The sequence below is a fragment of the Papio anubis genome, chromosome 4, assembly GCF_008728515.1.
Source record: "Papio anubis isolate 15944 chromosome 4, Panubis1.0, whole genome shotgun sequence".
Classification (NCBI taxonomy): domain Eukaryota; kingdom Metazoa; phylum Chordata; class Mammalia; order Primates; family Cercopithecidae; genus Papio; species Papio anubis.
The window spans coordinates 86761577-86785133 of NC_044979.1; the positions used below are offsets into that span (position 1 = coordinate 86761577).

At 39.6% G+C, this 23557-nt stretch overlaps 1 protein-coding gene across 1 annotated transcript in view; it reads left to right on the forward strand.

Annotated features, from left to right (window-relative positions):
- The window catches only part of LRRC72 (leucine rich repeat containing 72), a 50754-nt gene that overhangs the window by 16820 nt on the left and 10377 nt on the right, over window positions 1-23557 (forward strand). Inside the window, exons 4-5 of the mRNA XM_021935971.2 lie at window positions 15015-15096; window positions 16534-16644. Coding sequence (XP_021791663.2) covers window positions 15015-15096; window positions 16534-16644 — 193 coding nt within the window. The remainder of the gene's footprint in view (window positions 1-15014; window positions 15097-16533; window positions 16645-23557) is intronic.

The window sequence follows — 23557 nt, forward strand, 5'->3', positions numbered from 1 at the left end:
TTGTTCTTTATAAAAGAGACTTGTTTAGTCCATGTAGTACTGAAAGGATTTCATACCCAAAACAGCTTTTGAGTGCTCGTGGGATAAGTAAATGAGCTAATGTGAGTTTTCTTATTGATCAATAATTGACTGGGTGCTAAGCTACCTAAGTAGTCATACCCCATCAAAAATTAAAGTCTTATTCAGATCCCAAACTCTAACAGGCATATTAACTATTATAATATTTCATCAAAGTTCATATATAAAGTTTTTATTATGAGTTTTCTTTAAAATCTAGATTATACTAGATTGACCACTAAGAGGAAACTGTGCCACTGTAGAAATGAGATAGAGATTTGTGAAAAACATTAACCCTGAGATATGAATATATTTAGAGTTATAACACATTGTTAAGAATGATCTGAATTCCTGACCAGCATTATTCTTACATTAGTGAATATTTTAGCTACCCTCTATTCAGGAAAAAATAAGGCAAAAGGAGTAAAATAAAGGGAATGCATTTTTTTTTGTTTATTCACTTATTCAATCCACAATATTTATTGAAGTATATGAGGTCATTATTTGTTGTCCACTCATGTCCATTCGTTCCTTCTTCCTGTCCAACAGAATTTGGGTTTGAGTTTTCCTCCATTCTACTCAAGTAGGTGGCCCCACCCAGGTCCATGGGTGGATCCTGAACTGTCTAAGCCAACCAGAATAATCCCACTCTTCTGGTGAGTGACTAATCAATGAACAGGCATCTAACCCAACTGTAATAGAGACCAGGGCACATTTGCTGGGAGGTTCCTGGGAGAGGCTTTCTTATTCCTAAAAGGGAGTATTAGAAGAGTACTTTTGCTTCTGGATGTTTTCTTACCTGGATATGAAGGCAGGAAGTAACTATCCAATGAACTTGATGAATCCAACACTTGGAGAAAGGCAGAACCCGGAGATTCATGGAGATGCCAAGACTAAGGCTATCACAACTTCTGCGCTTGGTGATATGTGAGACAATTAATGAACTTTCTTTATTTGCCAATTTGAGTTGGGCTTAAAAGTTACTTGGAGCCCAAAGCGTCCTACTTGGATACAGCTTATTCTGTACTTGCATTAGGCTGCTACAGAATTTAACAATAAATGTGATGATCCCTGCTCTAGTGATAAAATTAGGAGGGGTAAAGGGAGTGGCTCTGCTCCTAGCAAGTACACTGTATTTGCTAGCTGCCTGGAATGAGACAACACAGTTGTCTTTGAAGGCAATGAATGTAATTTGGTAAATTTGAAGCCTATTATGCTGGAAGGCTACGTATTTCTTCAAATCATTATCTAGTGGGTGATAAAACTTGAGCTTCTGGTCCAAACGTGAACTAGCTGGTGAAAATGCACAGGTTTATTTCTAAGGACCTCCAACGTCCTAACTTTCCTAGGTTTGCTTTGGCAACTCTACTTCTTTCATTATGCTCTGAGGGCTTGTTTAGCTTCATATTGTGTAGATGTTCATTAGTGCTGCATCTCCTCCTTACTGAGATCATGTTTTCCTAACACCCGCTGACATAATTAGTGGGAGGCAGCTGCTCTTAGGTCTAAAGTCTCCCTTCCTCGTTTCATTCTCTAACAAGTCTGACCCAGAGAATTTCAGGTCCACGAATTCATTCTTTCCAGCCTCTCATGAAAGGTTGAGTTTGGCTCAGATAAATGACCTAAGTGACCTATATTTTACACAACAATTTATATGGCACATATATATAATCACCTTCTGTCTTTGCTCATTACTTCAAAAATTTTCTTTTATGGATGTCCAATAATGACTATGCATTCATAATATTGATGCCACAATGTTAATATCCTTCTGTTTCTGGAAGTACAACAGTACCTTGGTATATTTCATTTCGTCTCAATGAAGAACCTGTCTAATGCCTCACCAAACAACTATTCAAAATGGAATCTGGGTTCCTGCTGTGCAGCAAAAACCAATAGTTAACAAATTTTATAAATTCAGTTTACATAAAAAGATGCTTCTGGCAAAGTCATTGTTTACAAACATCATTATATAAAGAATAATTGAAATATTTATAATAACATCACTCACACTGACTAGAGAAAGGTCAGATTGGAATAAATGCTTTAACATTAGGACAAATACCTAATGCATGCAGGACTCAAAACCTAGATGACGGGTTGATCTGTACAGCAAACCACCATGCCACATGTATACCTATGTAACAAAGCTGCACGTTCTGCACATGTATCCCAGAACTTAAGGAAAAATAAAATAAAAATAAAGAGTAAATGTTTTAAGAAATGTCTTAGGCTCAATCTTCTATGCTGTTATGATTTCCAAGCTCCTAGACATGAAGTGCATATTGAGAATTCAGCAAATAGCACAAATGTATGTATTTTAGGAAGAAATATTGGTTTATAAAATTAGCAAATCATACTTTGGAAATTGAAATAATTATTTTTAATGTGCTGTTACAAATATTTGATAAAGAATTATTTGAATGGCCATACTTTTTCGGTAGATTTACAACATGCTTTGTATCATGGAATTTCTGTTGGCCTCTTTAATCAGATTTATTTGTTTATTAAGTTTGGGTATATGTATTTGTTTATTCATTTATACATACAATACCTTGTTCCAAAAACTATTTAGAGCAGTACAAACTCCACTCTGGGATGTAAGAGCCATTAAAAAAACAAAATGAATTGGCATACATTCCATATATTTTGGGCTCTTATGTGTTTCTGTTACCTTAGGGCAATATTAATTATATCCTTGGTGTCAACTTTGTTGAAAAAATTGTATTTTGCTCCATATTTAAAAACTTCTTTAAAAAGCAAATAAATATAAATAATCTAAATAACACTTCACTGCATGGTTGTGAAATTTGAAGATATGTACAATACATATCTAGTTATGGTTTTTAATGATTTAACCAAAAAAAACCCTATTTTTGGAAAGAACAGGTGCAAATATTTTAGCATGTCGGAAAAGAGAGGGGAAAACATGAGAATGAAAGTCTGGGTTGGTTAAAAATAGTTACTTCTGAATATTTTTAAGGTATAGACTGTATAAGTACTGTATATATTTTAAACTAAGATAGAAATGAATGCATTGTTTTAATTTATTGGATAAGAACACCATAAAAATAAACTTAGAAATTTTAAAAGTACATTGAAATGTTTCTTTTTTTACTCCTATATAATTCAGGGTATATTATTAAAATGCTTCCCAACTAATGTTTCACGTTCTATGTAAATTTAGTGCATATTGGAATTTCAGTATTAAACATACAATAACATACCCTTTTAATTAACACATAAGTCCAGAATTTTTCAGAATTTCATCATGTCGTTTAATCACTGTTCTATGTATGCGTCTTTGCCCCTATGGTTTTTCAACCTTGCTGCTATTGTGATAATTCTTTTTTTTTTTTTTTTTTTTTTTTTTTGAGATGGAGCCTGGCTTTGTCGCCCAGGCTGGAGTGCAGTGGGGCTATCTCGGCTCATTGCACGCTCCGCCTCCCCGGTTGATGCCATTCTCCTGCCTCAGCCTCCTGAGTAGCTGGGACTACAGGCGCGCACCAGTACGCCCGGCTAACATTTTTGTATTTTTAGTAGAGATGGGGTTTCACCGTGTTAGCCAGGATGGTCTCGATCCCCTGACCTCGTGATCCACCTGTCTCGGCCTCTGAAAATGCTGGCGTGAGCCACCGCGCCCGGCCTGACCTGGATAATTCTTGGTGGTGGAGTATGTCCTGTGCATTTTAGGGTGCTCAGCAGCATCCCTGGCCTCTACCCATTAATGCCAGGAGATGCTCCCCAGGAGTGGCAAGCAAAAATATTTCCAGATATTGTCAAATGCTCCCTGGGGGGCAAAACTCCCCCCCTACCTCCACTGAGAATCATTCAATACAGCAGCAGAGTGATCTGTGGAAACCGAAGTGAAAACATGTTACTCCTCTGCTCAAAACCTCTGATGGTTTTCTGCTACATTCAGCCAACTTCTTACAGTAACCAACAAGGTCCTATACACATTGGGCCTCTGGTTCTCTCTCTGACCTTATTACCTGCCATCTCTCCCTGGCTCATTCTGGTTTAGCCACCCCAGGCACTACACTGTCTCGGGATCTGTGCACTGGCTTGTCCCCAGTGCTGTTCCTAAAGACATTCCAGTGGCCCTCTCCCTCCCTGTGATCAACAGTCTGTTCAAACATTGCCTCCTCCATAAGGCCTACTCTGTCCCACCCCACTAAAATGTAACACTACCTCACTCTACCACTTCCAATTGATGGCGGCGGCAGGCCGTTTGGAGCAGCTGCTGACATTACACTAGCTGCACCAGGGAGGTGTGGACAGTGGCAGCAGGAGCAGCTGTGGGAGCAGCAGTGGTGCCCCCCATCCAATTGTACCACCTCCACCCTCGCACAGCCAGACAGGACCCGCTCCCAGGCCCAGAGCCTCCAGTGTGGTCTTAACCTCACTCCTTGCCATATCTTGGGAACCTGTGATTACCCAGCTGAAGACACAGCCAGGAAAACATGGAGGGGAGGTGGAAAGGTCCTGGAGCCCAACCCTGGGGGACCCCACCAGAGCCTGCCACCCTGGGAGCTGCCGCAGTGGGGCCAGGCCAAGTCACCCACTGGTGGAGGAGCAGTGTGGTTGGGCACGGAGTGGGGGGAAGAGAGGGGTCCCAAAGCAGAGCTGAGACTGGGGTGGTGCCATATTCCACAGAGACGGTGGGAGCTCCCCAGGCACAACTGCAGCTGCCCAAGCCATGGCTGCAAACTGGGTACCCTGGTGCTCTTGGGAGCTGGGAGTAGGCAGGAGCCCCATCCTCCCAGGCATAGCTGCAGCTGCCCAAACTGCCACCGTGGATCCATGCATCTCCCTGCACCCAGGAAGGCCCCTCTTACACCCACAGGCTCAGAAGTGCCTCCTCCTGCTGTCTGGCTTCTCCCTGTTGTCAGCACCCACTCCGATAACAGAGCAAAGTTGAGCCCTAGCCCGGGAGCTATCACAACCTGGCTGGGTGTACACACACTCAAGCAATGCTGGTATGCCAGCCCCCTGCCACCTCGGCCCCCTCCAGACTTTGGGCACCAAGAAGTGTGGGAGGGAGGCTAAAGAGGAGCTGAGGGCAGCTGGGCACTGACCTGCAGGTGCCCCTTGACATGAACAGCCTGAGCTCCATGAACAGTGGCAGGAGGTGCACAGGCTCCTGGGCAGAAGGTGGCAGGTCCCCGGTGAAGCCCCCACCTTCAAGTTGGAGAGGGCCTAAAGGCTGAGGGCTGGGCTTCCAGTCTCAAGGACCAGACTGAAAACTTGTGGTACCTTTTGCAGGCCTGCCTGTGGCTGCCCATGAACCAATCAGCAAGCACTTCCTCCCCGCTAAGGCCAATAAAAGCCCTGAACTCAGTCAGACTTGAGGAGACAACAGGATGACCAGCTGCAGAGAGGAGCTATCTTCTCTATCTTCTCTGCTGAGAGCTGGACACTTGTTGGGGCACCCTTGCTATGGACAGGAGCTGCCCACTGCACGTCTTCTCTAAGGTGTTCTATTGCTCAGTAAAGCTACCCTTTGTCTTGCATACCCTCCAGTTGTCTGTGTAATTCCTGGATGTAGGACAAGAACTTGAGACTCACTGAATGGCGGGGCTAAAAGAGCCATAACACAAACAGGGCTGAAAACACCCCCCTTGCCTGTCGCATTGTGGGTGACTAGAAGGAGACAAGAGAGAAGGAGAGAAGAGAGAAGGAGAGAAAAGTTGAGTCCCTTTGGGAAACCCAGACCTAGGAGCTCCCCAAACCAGGGCTGTGACACCCTCTTTAGGGTTCTGCAGTTCCTGGCATCTTCAAACTTCTGGATACCACGCCACATTCCCGTGTCAGTCGTGGAAGCTGCTTATGACACACCTGGTCCAACCACAGCCTCACAGGAAGCTGGCGCCCATGCCAACCCCTGGAGCTGCCTGTCCTGCTACAGCTGACTGGACCCCACACTTGCTCACACGCCTCTCAGTGCTCTCTGCCTGGCTCACCCTTGACAGGCATGGGATCCAAGCTGGCAGCAGGAGCTGAGCACAGCCTTCCAGGCTGATTGGGCAGAACCAGCCCAGCAGGCCAGAACGAAACTCAGGCAAAGGCACCACTGGCCATAGAGGTTTCCGGCTGGTGAAGCAATACCCCAAAGATCCCGCAACACAGTCTCCAAGTTTCATTTTTTTCACATAGCACTTATCAACTTAGGTCGTAATATATAATTTACTCATTGTATGTATTATTTATTTAATCTTTCCCTACTACAATAAGAGCAGAGATTTTTGTCTATTTTCTTCATGGCTGTTCCCCCAGAACTTAGCACAGAGTCTGGCACATAGTAGATGCTCAACAAATGTTTGCTGAGTGGAAGAATAAGTAAATTAAAAGTCTAATATTTTCTCATAAATACAATATTTTCATTTTGTCAGTGAATCCAAATGGCATGTAATTAGTCATCACTTATAAATTTGAGGGGGGCAAGTTGATAATATTTTGTTTAGTATTTTACTTTTTGTTCATTTGAAAATGTCCATTTCTGTTTATTGGACATCATGGCTAAGAATATTTCTTTGCATGAGTACTAGTTAAGGTAACAGAAGTTCATGTGACAGAAGCATGCTTTGGCCAATTTAAGCACAAAAATAATTTATTGACAAGATATTGGATAGCTATTATGGAGCTTGAGAATCAAGTTCAGAAAGTTCTCAAAATCAAAGGGAGCCATGGTCAAAACCATGTCACAGAACCACTTTCCACAAACCCTGTTTGTGGAAAAACAATCAACAATAGAAGCAGTGGCTTGTACTGTTGGTGTCACCAGCACCAGCCACTGGACACATCCACTGTCACCATTTCCACTGCTATGGAAAGCAATATTTTTTCTCTCCATCTCTACCACCACCAGAATTAACTTTCAACTGTCTCCGCTTCTTTGTATGACTAGTTCTTGATTAGAAGTTCAGAGTGGGTGCATCAAGGTCATGAATCCATGCCCCACCTGCCAGAAGTCTGGAAAAGCAAATATCTTGTATAATGGGGTGTAGTTTCTGATTGCCACCAAGACTTATTAGACAAGAAATCCTTGAATTGTGGGGAGGAGTTTTAGATGCTACACAGCCAAAAAGGTAAAAGTATATCCCATCTTTTATTAATGTTTAGAAAGATAAAAGTAAAAGGAATTGTACTAATATCTGCATTAATGATTCCTGTTAGAGTACCAGGAAACGATAGTTGTTAAATTAACAGATGTTTTCAGGTGAGGTGGCTCATGCCTGTAATCCCAGTACTTTGGGAGGCCATGATTAGAGGGTTGCTTGAGTCCAGGAGTCTAAGACCAGTCTGAGAAACACAGTCAGACCACATCTCCACGAAAATTTTTAAAATTAGCCATGCATGGTGGTGTGTGCCTGTAGTCCCAGCTACTTGGGAGGCTGAGGTGGGAGGATGCTTGAGTCCAGGAGGGTGAGGCTGCAGTGGCTGTGATCGCACCACTTCACTCCAACCTGGGCAACACAGTGAGACCCTATCTCAAAAAATAAAATAAAAAATTATGTAGAACTGAGAACTGGAGTATAGCAATGGTCCTATCACTAACCAGCTAATAATATGTAGCAAATCACATAATATCTCTAAAATGATGTTCTTCTTAGACAATATGGGGTATTTATTCTTTCAGACTGCTTCCAGGGTTGGCATGAAAAATAAATGAGATGACAAGTGTAAAGTACTAATCAAAGAAACTTGCACATAGTAGTCACAGAATAAACAGTAAGACCCAACCTCCTTACTCCTTTTCTTCATGTTGTTCTTAACATAGCTATATAAACATATAATATTAGTTGAAAGAATTGGCTAATTCTCTAAGTTAGCAAGGGTTGTGCACATCTGCCCTCACTTGTCATTTCCCAGTTGCAACAACTTTCAATTCTTTTAAGTGATCTTTTGTTACTTATCAGCTTTTCTCTAAGTCACTTGCTGGTATTGCTGCTACTTCTTGATTTTTCTTTTCTAGAAAATAGCTATTGAATTTTCACTAAGGAAATGAGCATTTAATTCTTTCTCTTTCCTGCCCTCACTTCTACCACACACATGCATACTTTCCATTCCCCATTCTCCTGATGTGGTTGTATTGTAATTTTGGTTAAATCAATATTCACTGGTATATTGTTATGACAAAATATGCTATTCAGAGCTAAGCCATGTATTCAGCTTTATGTTTTCCTTGATTATACGTCCTTCAATTCCCTGGAGTTTATATTTGTTTGACTTTTTTGTTAGCTTTTTGTTATGAACTGAATTGTGTCTCCCTCAAATTCATATGTTCAAGCCCTAATTCCCAGTCCCTCAGAATGTGGCTGTATGTGGGAACAGGGCATTTAAAGAGGTGATTAAGCTAAAATGGGTCATTAGGGTGGGACCTAATCCAATATGACTAAAATCTTTATAACAAAAGGAGACTAGGACAAAGAAAGCCAGAGACTAGACATATGCACATAGACAGAGATCACATGAAGACACCAGAACCAAATGGCCACCTACGAGCCAATAATAATACACTTTTTGACACCATTCTTTATATTGATGACACTATTTGGGTTTAATGGACGTCCCTGTGATGTTATGAAATATATATTTAGTCCCAGTCCTGATTTCCTGGCATACAACTCCCCAAATCCTTGGAATCTTCAAAGTGATAAGCATCTTTTCGTGTGACTGATGGTTGGCAGCTCCCAGGCAGCTTCAGGATGGGGGCTGGTCATCGAAAACACTAAGGAAAAATTAGAAGGTTGGGACTTCTGCTTCCCAGGAGCCCTACTTCCAGGAGGGGAGAGGGCCTGAAGGTTAAACTGATCACCAATGGCCAATGATTTAATCAATTATGCCTATGTAACAAAGCTTTCATACAAATCCTAAAAGACTGGGTTCAGAGAGTTTCCGGATAGCTGAACACATGGAAGGTCCTGGAGGGTAGTACCCCTGGGGAGGGCATGGAAGCTCTGCATCCCTTCCCCCATACCTTGCCCTATGTAGCTCTGCATCTGTATCCTTTGTAATATCCTTTATTAAAAAAAAAAAAAAAAAGTAAATGAAAGTGTTTCACTGAGGTCTGTGAGCCACTCTAGCAATTTGCAAGTCCAGGGAGGGGGTAATGGGGACCCCAATTTATAGCCAGTTGGTCAGAAGCACAGGTAAAACAACCTGGGGCTTGCAATTGGCATCAGAAGTGGGGTGGGGGGGCAGTCTTGCGGGATTGAGCTCCGAACCTGTAAGATCTGATGCGATCTCCAGGTAGATGGTGCAGAAATTCAACTGGAGGACACACACTTGGTGTCTGCTGCATAATTAGTTGCTTGCATGGCATGGTATGTGGGGGTAAAGCCCCACACATTTGGTCAAAAAAGTCTTCTGTGTTGTGTGTGACAGCAGAGGAGAAAACCTGTTTTTACAACTCAGTCCCCAAAACTGATTCAAAAGCTAATAATAATGAGTTGTTATGAAGCATAATTTGAGGAACATTCAAAAGTTTTCTCAGATCGCACATATGTATTCAAGGATGTTAAAGTCAACAATTAGAGCATCATTGATTATAATCTTCTAATTTAAAAGAAATACCCTGAGATGGCTAATGTATTAATCTGTGGGGAGAATACAATAGTTTACCTCTGGAACACGCAGAAATGGGACTCCAGAGCATGTGAAAAGAAAGGAAGTGTGCAGAAAAAGAGGACATTGGGATGGTCAGGGTTAAGAAGATGCCAGGAGGAGAAAAAGGAATGCTGAAAGGAAGAGTGGAAGAAGCCAAGAACAAGTACAGTTACTTATCCATGATGCTGCTTAGTGCCGGGGTTGGATCTTCTTTTTAGTTTGGATTGATTGGTGACCATATAAATCTATCTAGGTTCTGCTGAAAAGTCCTATAAAAAACGTAAGAACACCACGTAAGAGGTGGGGAAAAGACAGGACAGTGCCTGGAACTCAAAACTAGCTTAAGAGATGGCAGCCCGGTTAGAGCAACCGTTGAGAAGAACCCAGAAAACTTGAGAGGTCAAGTTAGATCAGGTGGGTAGAACAAGGCAGGCCAAGGCTCCAGCCAAGTCTGAGAATGAGCTGAGCTGGACAGTTCAGCTTCCCGTCCTGAACATTAGTAAGGTGCAGTGGTTTCCAGCAGGGACTGTGGAGCCTGGGTCAAAGCCTACCCAGTTCCACCATGTACTAGCTGTATAATCTTGGGTAAATTACTTAACCTTTCTGGGCCTCAGTTTCATCATCTTAAAATAAGATAATAATATACTCCTTCCTCATGAGTTTGTAGTAAAGATTAGTAAGGCAACATTCTGTTTATTTTTACAATTTGAAAGTTTTCAGAGATTATTACATTTCTTCTTCTTTCTATTTCTGGTCAAAATTTTTGGATGCATTTTAGACACCTTTTGGGACTATTGTTGAAATACTAGGAATAAATTGATGCATCGAATATTTTCCAGTGCTCAATCTAATAAACTAATACACTTCAACATATTTTCAAATTAGTAACTTCTGGATGGTTTAGATAGAAGTCTCCCCAAATTAAAGAACTCAGTTACGATGTAATACATGCCAATGTTTGGTTTGGGAGTCAGATAGACTTGGGTTTGAATGTTCACTCTGCTACTACTTATGATCTCCGGACCTTGAGAAAGTTGTTTAACTTCTCTGAGCCTTGATTTTCTCCTAGGTAAACTGGGGATATGGGGGTCAAATAAATAACATTGGGCTTTTGTTAGGATTATATTGTATAATGTCTGTGAAAACATCTAGCTTAATGCCCAGCTCATAATAAGCACTTAATACATATATTTTCTTCTCTTGCATCTAAATCAGCAGTTGTCAACTGGGGGTGTTTTTGCCTCCCAGGGGACATTTCACAATGTCTAGAGACATTTCGAACTGGGATGTGTATGCTACTAGCATCTACTGAGTAAGAAGCCAGGGATGCTAATGTACAACCCCAGGGCAGCCCCTATCCCATCAACTCCAACGAAGAATTACCTGGTCCAATATATGTGATTGCTGTAGAGATTAAGAAACTCTGAATTCTTCCTTAATTTTAAATTCATGGTGGTATACATTTGTGCCTAGTAGTACCCTAGTGATTACCTATATGTATTTTACATTAAATATAAAAGCTCCCAGCTCTATAAAATTAATACTAATGGTTAAATAATAGTCATCTATTGGGCACTTGCTATGCTCCAAGCCTAAGCTAAGACATATGATTTGTGAAATGCCACACTAAATATAAATCCTACAGCAATCCTGAGAATCGGTAATACAGATTTCTCTAAACGGATACTAATAACAACATGTTATGGCCAGGCGTGGTGGCTCACACCTGTAATCCCAGCATTTCGGGAGGCCGAAGCGGGCAGATTATCTGAGGTCAGGAGTTTGAGACCAGCCTGGTCAACATGGGGAAACTCCCATCTCTACTAAAAATAAAAAAGTAGCAGGGCACGGTGGCGCAAGCCTGTAATCCCAGCTACTCGGGAGGCTGAGGCCGGAGAATAGCTTGAACCCGGGAGGTGGAGGTTGCAGTAAGTAGAGATTGCACCATTGCACTCCAGCCTGGGTGACAGAGTGAGACGCCATCTCAAAATAAATGAATAAATAAATAAATAACATTTTATTTTAATAATAACTGAGTATCAGGACAATAGCCTGTCTTATAATGTTCCTGACCTTAACAACTTGCTATCTTGCAATGTATATTGAATTCTACCTTGAAATACTCCCTCAATTTCCTCCACTTCTTTCTTCTCCCGCCACCATTGCTCCATTTGGGCCACTACAAATTCTTCTGAATTAGGGAAACACCCTCCTTATTCATCTCCTGCCATAGTACTTACTATCTCCTGTAAATCGGCCATTTTCTTTCTAAAATCTAATTGGGCAATAACATTCTTCTAAACAAGATCTTTTAATAGCTCCCCAAGGTCCTCATGATTTGGCTTTGACTCCACTCTATCTCCCTTCACTCCCCCTCACCTTCACAAACAACGCACTCCTATAATCCCAATAATCATGTTCCAAGGATGTTAATGCTCCTGGGAAAACTATGATTCTATAACCAAGGTCAAACTGCGGGGTTTATTAGTGTTCTTCCTGTGTTAATGAGCAATGCAAGAGAAATTAAAGTCTCAGCTAATTAGTAATGTTCTATTAATGTGTGGTTGGCAGGTAACTGGAAGAAGAGAGAGGAAAAAGTCATGATTTCTGCTGGCGTTCTTTTCCTACATTGATGTCAAGTGTGGCTACTATTAAAGCAGGGAGTAGTGAGAGGAAGAACAGAACGCAGCGAATTGCTGCCAGGAGGCCAGTGGGAAAAGTTAGAAAGCAATAAGGAGCCAACAGGGACACTCACCTTCTGGCTTTGAACGGTTTCTCCTACCCTGGGGAAACACGGCTTCTCTCATGACATAACAAAACCTTTGGCGAAATTACTAGTGGTCCTCCAGAAGGAGTGCTGGCATAATTTGGTGGAGATGAGTCTGCGAACAATCAGATGAAGAGCACATGAAATCCCTTTTATAGCTTCGTAATTTGTGAATGTTGCCAATATAAAAACAAAGTAAACAAAATTCCTCAAAGAAGTTAGTTTTCAAACCTTAAATACAAATCTAAAAAGGCTTTTCCGAGATTTGAGAGGGACATGAATAAAATGTCCAATAGGCCGGGCGCAGTGGCTCAAGCCTGTAATCCCAGCACTTTGGGAGGCCAAGACGGGCGGATCACAAGGTCAGGAGATTGAGACCATCCTGGCTAACGCGATGAAACCCCGTCTCTACTAAAAAATACAAAAAAGCTAGCTGGGCGAGGTGGTGGGTGCCTGTAGTCCCAGCTACTCCAGAGGCTGAGGCAGGAGAATGGCGTAGACCCGGGAGGCGGAGCTTGTAGTGAGCTGAGATCCGGTCACTGCACTCCAGCCTGAGCACAGAGCGAAACTCCGTCTCAAAAAAAAAAAAAAAAGTCCAATAAATCCTCACTAAGTCAGATGGGTTGGGATTCTTTTTCTGAATCTGTTCATCAATGAACAAAATATTTTTATTTAACTAATAATAATAGTTTCTGGACGGACGTGGTGGCTCATGCTTGTAATCCCAGCACTTTGGAAGGCCGAGGTGGGTGGATCAGCTGAGGTCAGGAGTTCAAGACCAGCCTGGCCAACATTGTGAAACGCCATCTCTACTAAAAATAAAATATTAGCCAGGTGGCGGCATGTGCCTGTAGTCCCAGCTACTTGGGAGGCTGAGGTAGGAGAATCACTTGAACCTAGATCCCAGGAGACGGAGCTTGCAGTGAGCTGAGATTGTGCCACTGCACTCCAGCCTGGGTGACAGAGTGAGACTCCGTCTCAAAAAAAAAAAAAAAAGAAAATTAAATATTTCCTATGATAAGCTTTAGAAAACACACAAGAAAAAATTTACCATCAGGAACATATATTTTTATATACATAAAGTACTAAATAATTGATCAATAACTCTTTCACGAGGATCTTTTCCCTGCTAGATCCTGTGTTAAATAGCAAAGTTATCATTCTTACATTTAACTTACCTGCAGTTCTTAGAACATAACTGCTCCTCCTCTATGGCTCTACCATGTCTCATCTTCACAATGCAAATACATCTTTTAAATTTGATGGATGTTATAGAGTCAATATTTAAAAAAAAATAGGAGTTCTCCTTATGGGGTACCAGAATGGTTTCTGATATACAGTTTAGCATTGAATACCCCGTATTATGTATACCGTACCTAACGGTTCATTTGAGGAATTTTGAGAGAGTACTTTTTACTATTTCCATTCATATGAAAATTTTGATTCTAACCTTAAAAGTAAAATGTGACTTCTTCACTATATTGTTAGGAGAGTAGGGAGGTAGACAGGATAAGGTGCTGAAGAAACATGGTTCCTTTCCTTAAGGAACGCACAAAACTGTAGTGTTCAAGTGATTAACTGTACAAGTCAAAATAAGCATTTGGGATGGTCAAGAAAAGGGAGGTTCGTGAGCATAGGAGTTGTCAGGAAAGGCTTTGTGAAAAAGGATGAACTCTGAATGATGAACAGGATTGTACTGTGCCTTGCCCTCTAATTGCAGATGGTGGCTGGTTGAGCTGTTAGTTCTGGGCCTGATCTGGCAGAGCTGCCTCCTGCGTGTATTCAGATTGCAGAACCCATAGCTAAACTGAGATCTGTTTACTAGAGGGGCAGAGAACCAGAGAAGAGGAGATGGTTATAGACGAGGCCGTAAAGCAAGAGTCCAGGATTAGACCATCACTCAGGAAATCTGACTCGAAGTGCTGAAACAAGTAGAAGTTTAGAGAAAATCAAGTGGGTCAAAATAGGGCACAAAGACAGTAGTAAGGTACAAGGAGGTCAAACCTTGGTGTCGACTGATTTCTGCAAGTGAAAACTTACTGCGGCCGTCCACTCACGCACGGTTTAGTATGCCTTGCTGGCCTAGGGCTAATCCTTAAAAATAACTTCAAGTGTACCAAGAAGAAAAGACACACAGACAAAGGGAAATCATGACTCCTACAGATGCAGAAATGGCCTCAGCATAAGGAGGGAGCCCTTGGCACATGATAGTATTAGGTGGCGGGTATGTGATGTCGGATCCAATGAGACTATACGGAGCAGAAGTAGAAGAAATATTGTTAGCACAAAAGAGCTAGGCCAGGTTGCAGAGGTTTTGAAAGCCAGGCAAGTGAGTTTAGCTAAGATGTGGTAAGAGAGGTTTAAGTTAGATAAAAGTATTCTTTTTATCACATTCTCCTCCAAGACAATCCAAATGTAACCTACAGCCAGACCAAAAGGTCACAAATAATAATAGCAAAAGTCAAACTTTTATTATCTTATTACAATTAAATATATTATTTTTGTATATCATGTTATCTATATTTATGTTATATATGCAGTTATTATAAAAAGTATATTGTTCTCTAACTCTCATTTTTAGCTCCATGGAATAACATTTCTAACTAGAAACTATTGTCTGACGGAACTATATCTAAACAACAATGCAATATTTGAGATAGAAGGTATGTCTTAAATTTTCTGTTGATTTAATAGATTTTCAATTAAGTACTTTCAACTATGGTAATTGCTAATGACATGCAAAAATCTGTTTTAACATTTCTGTTGAAAATATATTAAGGAATCTATTTTTAAATGTTTTAATGTACATTTTATATTAAGAAATGTACTATTAGATTACTTTTCTAATTTAATATTGCCATGTGTCTTATTCAAAATTTAAAATAATTTTTAACAAGTATTTTAGACATAAACTAGACATGTGGAAGCAAATTTTAACAATAGTTGGGAGCATTGATAAATACAAAAACTTAATAGTCTTAAGAAATTTTATTGGCAGTATGTTCTACCAGCCAAATTCCTGCTTTCACTCTGAGTTAATTTTATATGCAAAACACTCTCAAAACTGATCATTTCAAGCCATTCATAAAAGCACGTGGCATATCATGATCATGAAATACAGAGGTACAGTACAAAACACTTTTCTTTAATATCATATATCATAGAATAAAAATGTCATACATTTTAAGGCCCATCATGATTTCATGCACCACTAAGAAAGAACATCTTGCCAATGAAGCTATGACATGGCTATCAAAAGACACATCCCACTTTCATTTATGTTAAAAATGTAGGAAAATAAACAATTTAGAATCTATGAAAATAATATGAATATTTGGTTTCCAGTTATGTACAGAAAATACTTAGCTATGCAATTTGGAGGAGATGAGTAATTTTTCCCTTGACTAGCGTTATAAATCTAAGTAACATTGACAAGAAAAAAAAAAAAAATCCAAAACCAAAACCAAACAAAAAGAAGAAAGAAACTAAGCCCTCCAAAATCAATCACACAAACAAAATCATTGGTACACTTTAAAAAGTAAGACAATCTGGTCACGGGGGCTCATGCCTGTAATCCCAGCACTCTGGGAGGCCTACGCGGGTGGATCACCTGAGGTCAGGAGTTTGAGACCAGCCTGGCCAACATGGTGAAACCCCGTCTCTACTAAAAATACAAAAATGAGCTGGGTGTGGTGGTGGACGCCTGTAATCTCAGCTACTTGGGAGGTTGAGGCAGGAGAATCCCTTGAACCCAGGAGGCAGAGGTTGCAGTGACCTGAGATTGTGCCATTTCTCTCCAGCCTGGGCAACAAGAGTGAAACTCCATCTCAAAAAAAAAAAGTAAAGCAATAACAGTGAAAAGAAATTTACTCTGTATTCCCACATCACAATTAATTGTATGAATTATACCTTATTGTATTCTTAATAATAATTTATAATATATTATTAATAGTTATTCCTTCTTTATCCAGCTATCATATGTTTTCCTTTTTAGTTAGCATGTTAATTAGCATTAAAAATGTTTAGTTTTATTTGCAATAAAAATATTGAAAAAAATGTTTAAAATCTTGTAAAAATATTCTGTTTTTTTTTTTTTTTAGGCCTGCATTGTTTGCCTTCATTGAATATACTCCTGCTACACCACAATGAGTTAACCAATATTGATGCAACAGTGAAGGAATTACAGGGAATGCTAAATCTGAAGATCCTAAGTAACAATTTGCAATTTTATATGGCCATAAATTAAAATAGTATTAACATAAGACATTTTTCCATTTATCAAGTTTAAAATTAGAGGAGCAATGTTTATAATTAAGATATTTAGGCCAGGCACTGTGACTCACGCCTGTAATCTCAGTGCTTTGGCAGGCCGAGGCGGGCGGATCACTTGAGCCCAGAAGTTCCACATCAGCCTGAGCAACATGGTGAAACCCTGCCTCTACCAAAAATACGAAATTAGCCAGGTGCGGTGGCACATGCCTGTAACCCCAGCTACTCAAGAGGCTGAGGCGGGAGGACAGCTTGAACCTGGGAGGCAGAGGTTGCAGTGAGCCAAGATTGCACCACTGGACTCTAGCCTGGGCAACAGAGGATCGCTTGAACCTTGGAGGCAGAGGTTGCAGTGAGCCAAGATTGCGCCACTGGACTCTAGCCTAGGCAACAGAGCAAGACCCTGTCTCAAAAAAAAATTAGATATTCCTGAAAATAAGAGTAGATCTTATTGTCTTTTAAGACATGCTTTTGAAAAAACAACAGATAGAAAAATTTTTGTGTGTGAAATGCCATCTATCACATGTCTAATGAAAATGAAAAAAGTAGCAAGAGGATTTACATGTTTAAATTTATTTTGAGTTTTATCTCAAAAGTAAGTTTTAACACATATTATATGATTCCATTTATATAAGTGTCCAAGTAGGCACATCTATAGGACAGCAACACTGAGAGGTAACTGTTTTTAAATAGATGAGCATTGCCAATGGCCAAGGAATTGGGGGTTGTGACAGCCAGAGAGTAAAGGGTGTGGGGTTATTTTTAGGGTGATAAAATGTACTAAAATTGACTGTGGTGATCAGTTGCATAACTTTGTGAATATACCACAAACACATGAATCATATGTTTAAACTGGTGAATAGTGTGGTACATGAAGTATATTAATAAAGCTGATACAAAAAAAAAAAAAACAAAAAAACAGAAGACTTTTTTTTTTTTTTTTTTTTTTTTTTTTGAGACGGAGTCTCGCGCTGTGTCACCCAGGCTGGAGTGCAGTGGCGCGATCTCGGCTCACTGCAAGCTCCGCCTCCCAGGTTCACGCCATTCTCCTGCCTCAGCCTCCGAGTAGCTGGGACTACAGGCGCCCACCACCACGCCCGGCTAGTTTTTTTTTTTTTGTATTTTTAGTAGAGACGGGGTTTCACCATGTTAGCCAGGATGGTCTCGATCTCCTGACCTCGTGATCCACCCGCCTCGGCCTCCCAAAGTGCTGGGATTACAGGCTTGAGCCACCGCGCCTGGCCAACAGAAGACTTTTTAAACTTTCAACTGGATAACCAGCAAACTTTATTCATATATATTGAATCACACCCAGTAAGGAACTAACCTATTGAAAAGAAGTGTGAGATGAGTCAAAAAAATAAATAATACACCACTCCTACTCTCAATAAGCTTATGGTCTTGAAGGGTAGATAAACATGTATACAATCACAATACAAGATAAAGGATTCTGGGTGTATTAAGGTAAAAGACCTGCAGATCAAAGAGGAGGTTTTCAGACTTCAGAGTTTAGAGACCTCTTTATAATAATGTAATGCAATAGATATATTTTTAAATTCCTTTTCTATTCATTTCTCAGAATTGCCTGAAACAGTATTTTGAATAGTTGTAAACTAGTATTGGTAGTGAAGGTTCTAATCAGATAATCAGATCAATGTAGAGAGAGTTACTAAAGTTTCCATATGTTTTCAGTGTTGTCAGTTATATGTACTATACTGAGGGAAAATGATTCATTTGTTATAGTTAGATTATTTAAACCCAAGTATTAAAATCACAAAACTACACCAAGTTCATGGCAATTTTATGCTTATTTTAGAGACATGAGAAGGCTGCCTGCTGTCAGGAGATTTTTTACAGCTTTTGGATCTTCTGTGAAAGAATTGGCCTGCATATTTGAGTTACCTGGCCCGTATCTGCTGAAAAAATGCTGCTATAATTAAAAGACTAGTTATGCTAGACCTAGGACACTTACCTTTGTTTTTCTATAAAATGGGCTGACAGCTACCTCTCAGGGTTGCTTTAAACATTAGGATAACTCTGTAAACACTTTTTAAGAAAACATTTCTCACCATTAATGTTATTTTGAAGCAACAACAAAAATTGAAATTCTAAAATAAGAAAAAAATTGTTTTATTGTGGATTATGTAAATCAGATAACGAAATAAGTTGCATCCAGTCTCGAAATTCTGCTAATAGACTCAAGAAAACAACTGCTATTTTAAATAATAATCATACAGTAACATGTTTCAATGTCTTTCTTGTTGAAAAAAATGTTTTATTATAGTCTCATTTAAATCTTTACAGCATCCTATGATGTGACTAGAATTATTCCCTTTAATCATGGAAATGCAAAGCTCACAGATTTAACCAAACTCTTAAGGAATGTTGAAACACAAATTCATGCCTTGTTTTACTTATCATTTATTTATTTATTCATTCATTCATTCAATATTTATAATGTATTCATTCATTCATTTAATAAATGTTTATCACACATTCACTACATGATACTATTCTAGATAATAGGACTCAAATTTGAACAAGAAAGACCCAGTCTATACCTATATAGGGCTTACAAATTTGTAACACTCAGACTAAATATTTCTTAGAGTTGAAGGGGTTTGATGCAAAATGATTTGCTACTTTAAAAACTCTATAATTTGAGGAAACTTGTTATAAAACAACATTTGGAGAGTAGTAAACAAGCTTATTCCCATAGTAATAAACAGAGTTATGCCCATAGTAATGAACAAGGTTATGCCTTGAACAAAGGTGCCCAGCCCAGGACCAAATAGATCCTGAAATCTAGCCCATGCCCTACTTGTCAAGGGTGTACGTGAGCATAGAATTGTGCCAGACATAAGGGGTGGGAGTTTTCTAGTTTTTAAATACCAGTCTGGTAATATAATGTCCATATCATTACCAGTCACAATAGTTTACGACCACTATTTAAAATCATAGTGACGCAATTCAAGTTATGTAACTGTAATTTTCCAGTTGAGAATCTTGTTGTGGGATCATTTGTTTGAAATGGAGAAAATGTTATGTCCAATTACAAAAAAACAAAAAGCGTTTTCTAAAAACTCACATTTTGAACTCATGTCCCATTTCGGTTAAAGATGTTGCATGGAAAATAGATTGTATTTATTAGATAACTAATGTTATTTGTGCAGTCATGTCTTCAGATTAAGTTTCTACGAGCCTCATTTGCAATCCCAGATTAGCTTTAGCTCATTAACTAAAATGAGAAATCTATGTGTTTTCAAATGTGGTCATTTTTGTCTTTTTAAGTTGTAAATCCATGTGCAATTATAAAGTGTTGTTATTATTTCACTTAAATGACAAGTTCTTCAGAGGGTGAGAAAATAGCCTGAAGGGCAAAACACTAATCCATTCTCAGCATTGCACTTTCCATTGGCATTTATGAGGAGAATTGCCAAGGATTGCCTAGGAGACGCATGGCTGAGAGCTTCAGGGAGGCCTAAACCAGCTGCAGAGTGTGAGGTCCTGGGAACTGGAATTCCTGTCTTCCGGGCAGAGTCAGGGGACTCCACCTCTTCTCTCCAGGCAGTCTACCTTTCCACACCCTCTCTTTCCAACTCAGTTTTCCTCTTCCTTTCCCTTCCCTCCTCCAAATTCTTTCTAAATCAGAATCCACATGTGTCAAAGACCCACTTTGTGGCTGATGGCTTTCATTAACTCCTGCCTCCTTTCCAGTACTAAGGGAAAAAAAACCACCACCACCAAAAGCCACAGCATCAAAATGCTTAAGCCAGTCTCCTGTTCTAAACCTTCAGTTTTCTCATTTCTTTCTAATTTTCTGTTTTATTAAGCTCCACTGTTGGAAAGTATGCTTAAGACTCCTGCATGCCATAATTGTTAAGACCTGCTTCCTACTGGAGCTTCCAGGAATCAGCATTGGGAACAGGGAGCTCCTCCTTTCGAGAGAGGGTCTCCATGTTTCCACAGGTATTGCTTTTAAACATTGTCTGCCTTTGTCTTTAGCAGTGGCCCCAAGCCACTGCCGATGGCAAAAAGCCAGCGGTGCAGAGGGATGCTGGGAGATGGGGTGGGACTAGGATCTCCAGGGTCCCTTCCTTTGAGCCTCTTTTCCTATAATACCCTTCCAGGTGGGACCACCCCTCCCAAAAGACAAAACGATTCAGCAAAGAAAAAGAACCAAGAGTGTTTTTCACTACTGTTTGTCCTGAAAAAGATAATGTTCTGATCCCTCCTCTCTCGATCCTCTGCTTTATCCTGGTTTGCCTTTTACAATCAGGGGTGATTTCCATATTCAGTAAAAAGCACATGGTGTGTGGTGACCACCAGATTTTTAGTTAAAACAAGATGATGATTAACAATGGAGATGCTGACCTTACTAAGTAAGCTTGACCCAGAGCCTCACAATCCTGGTATCTGATTATTGACAGCTGAACTTCCTTCCACAGGCTGCTCTCTATAATAGGCTTTTAACTTCTCCATGTCAGTTTCTTTTTCTCATATATTAAAATTGGGATGTTGGTTTCTTATTAATTACATCAACTTTCTTCGAAGGCAGCCTGAAAAACATTGGGGTTCATTTAAATAACGATTTTAAATACTGCTTTAAAAGTTTACAAAAAACTAACTGGAGCCAATTATTTAGATATCTTTTTTTTCCCTTCTGTCTTGATAATAAGTGGCTTCATACACGTGACTCATGTAAGTCAAGCTTGTGTGGTAAGGTAGTAGAGACATTTTGATATATCATTGGGTAAATGTAAATTGCTTAGACTCAGAATCCCAAATTAAGATAAGCAAGACAGTGCTGGCGCCACTGAGGTGTACACTGTAAGTAGCCTAGAGGGAAGGTGGATTAAATAGTATTAACCTATTGAAAGTGAAAGTGTAAGCAATTTCTCTTCATAGTTTCTAAAAGAATGTGCCCGTACATCATAGAAGGCTTTCAGAGCATTCAGACACAGGAAACCGATTTCACATCTTAGACATTTAATTATGTTGATTTTAGTAGCATCAATCCAAAACTCATAAATCCAAAATGTTAAATGTTTCATAGTATAGAAGGAAAAAAGAGTTAAAAATAAGATTGCTTCCTTCTAAAATTTAAGAGCTAGGAAACAGTGAATAATAATGATGAAATGCCTTTCAAGTTATTTAATTCAATTTTTTTTAAGTTAATTTAAGCAGAGGCTGGGCTAACAGTTCAGATTTCTGATTTTGTGTCATTCAGTTTTGACTTTATGATGAGATGAATGGTCAACCACAGGTCCATAGGGTTTTTAGTATCAATATGTTGTTAATAAGTAATGTAACAGTAGTAAATCCAAGTTTTGTGTTTTATTTAGCTGAAGCTAGTTTTTGAATTTCCATATAGAAGTTACTTAACCAAGGCTTAGCAGAAAAAGCCAAGAAATGAAATGAAATGGATAGTAATGTCCTCAAAGGGAAAAGAGAAGACGAAGGGTGCACCTAGAGAAAATGTCATTGAAAGATGTTGGTACATTTTCCATTAACGTCATATGTAAAGGCAGACTCTACTTTCAGATGCTATAATGTGTAACAGAGTTATGAGGTGTCAGATGTGATTTCCCAAGACAGTAACCACAAAGCAGACTTCTGTGCTAAAGCATCTGTGACTTTTTCTTCCTTCTGAGTTCTCATGAAAAACAATTATGCTTTGCTTTTATATCCTTGAAGAGGGTCCTTTTCTTTACTTTCTCTGGCTTGAACTACAATTCATGATCCCGATGGCTCTTTTAAAATCTGTCCTTATTAGTGGTTTAATATACATCTGTTCTATTCTCTGTCCTTCAGTTATAATTATTTGTTACCACTTTAAAATGCTTCTCTTTTAAGAATAAAATTCAGATCATTTTCTGTCACTTAAGAAATCTTGAAAAAAAAATTGTTTTGTCTTCTCATTTTCTCCATTACATCCATATTTCCTTTCTTTTAAATTTCTCTGTGGCTCCTGGCTCTACATTTTCCTGTATGCCTTTCCTCATTCCTGTAACTTTTGTTTATTATGCACAGGTGTCTTCCATTGCCTGCTTTATGTCCCTCTAAAGCTCGTGTTTTCCACAGGGAATAGCTATATAGAACGCTTTTATTAGCCAGAAAAAGTTGTGTTTATACAACAAATATCAGAATGTTTTATTACTACAGAGAAAACTTCCAGATGATTGACCTTTTTAAAGTTTTTATCTAGTTTGTTATCTTTTAAGCATGCACCCACCCCAATCTTCTTTATGTTACAAACTGCTCTTTATAAATATTAATCAGTTTTTTTCAGAGGTTCTAATGCTTCCTATTTTCAGGCCTTTATCAAACCTCTTTGTATTTTATGAATAGTCTACAACAGTATTCTTAAATTTCACATGTACATTAAGTGAGCTTCATTTTGAGTGAAGTAGTTGTGCAGTAGCTGGAGCTCTTTCTCTTACTGCCATCTAGTGGTTCTTCTCATTAGTTGTACTTTCAGAAGTATTTCCTAGAAATTGCACGTAGGTAGGCAGAATCCGAATAACTAAAGATGCCCAGCCAGGCACAGTGGCTCATGCCTGTATTCCCAGCATTTTGGGAGGCCAAGGCAGGCGGATCACGAGGTCAGGAGTTTGAGACCAGTCTTGCCAACATGGAAAAACCCCGTCTCTACTAAAAATACAAAAATTAGCTAGGTGTGGTGGCAGGTGCCTGTAATACCAGCTACTCAGGAGGCTGAGGCAGGAGAATCGCTTGAACTCGGGAGGCAGAGGTTGCAGTGAGCCAAGACCATGCCATTGCACTCCAGCCTAGCAACAAGAGCAAGACTCTGTCCAAAAAAAAAAAAAAAAAAAAAATGCCCAACTGAAAATC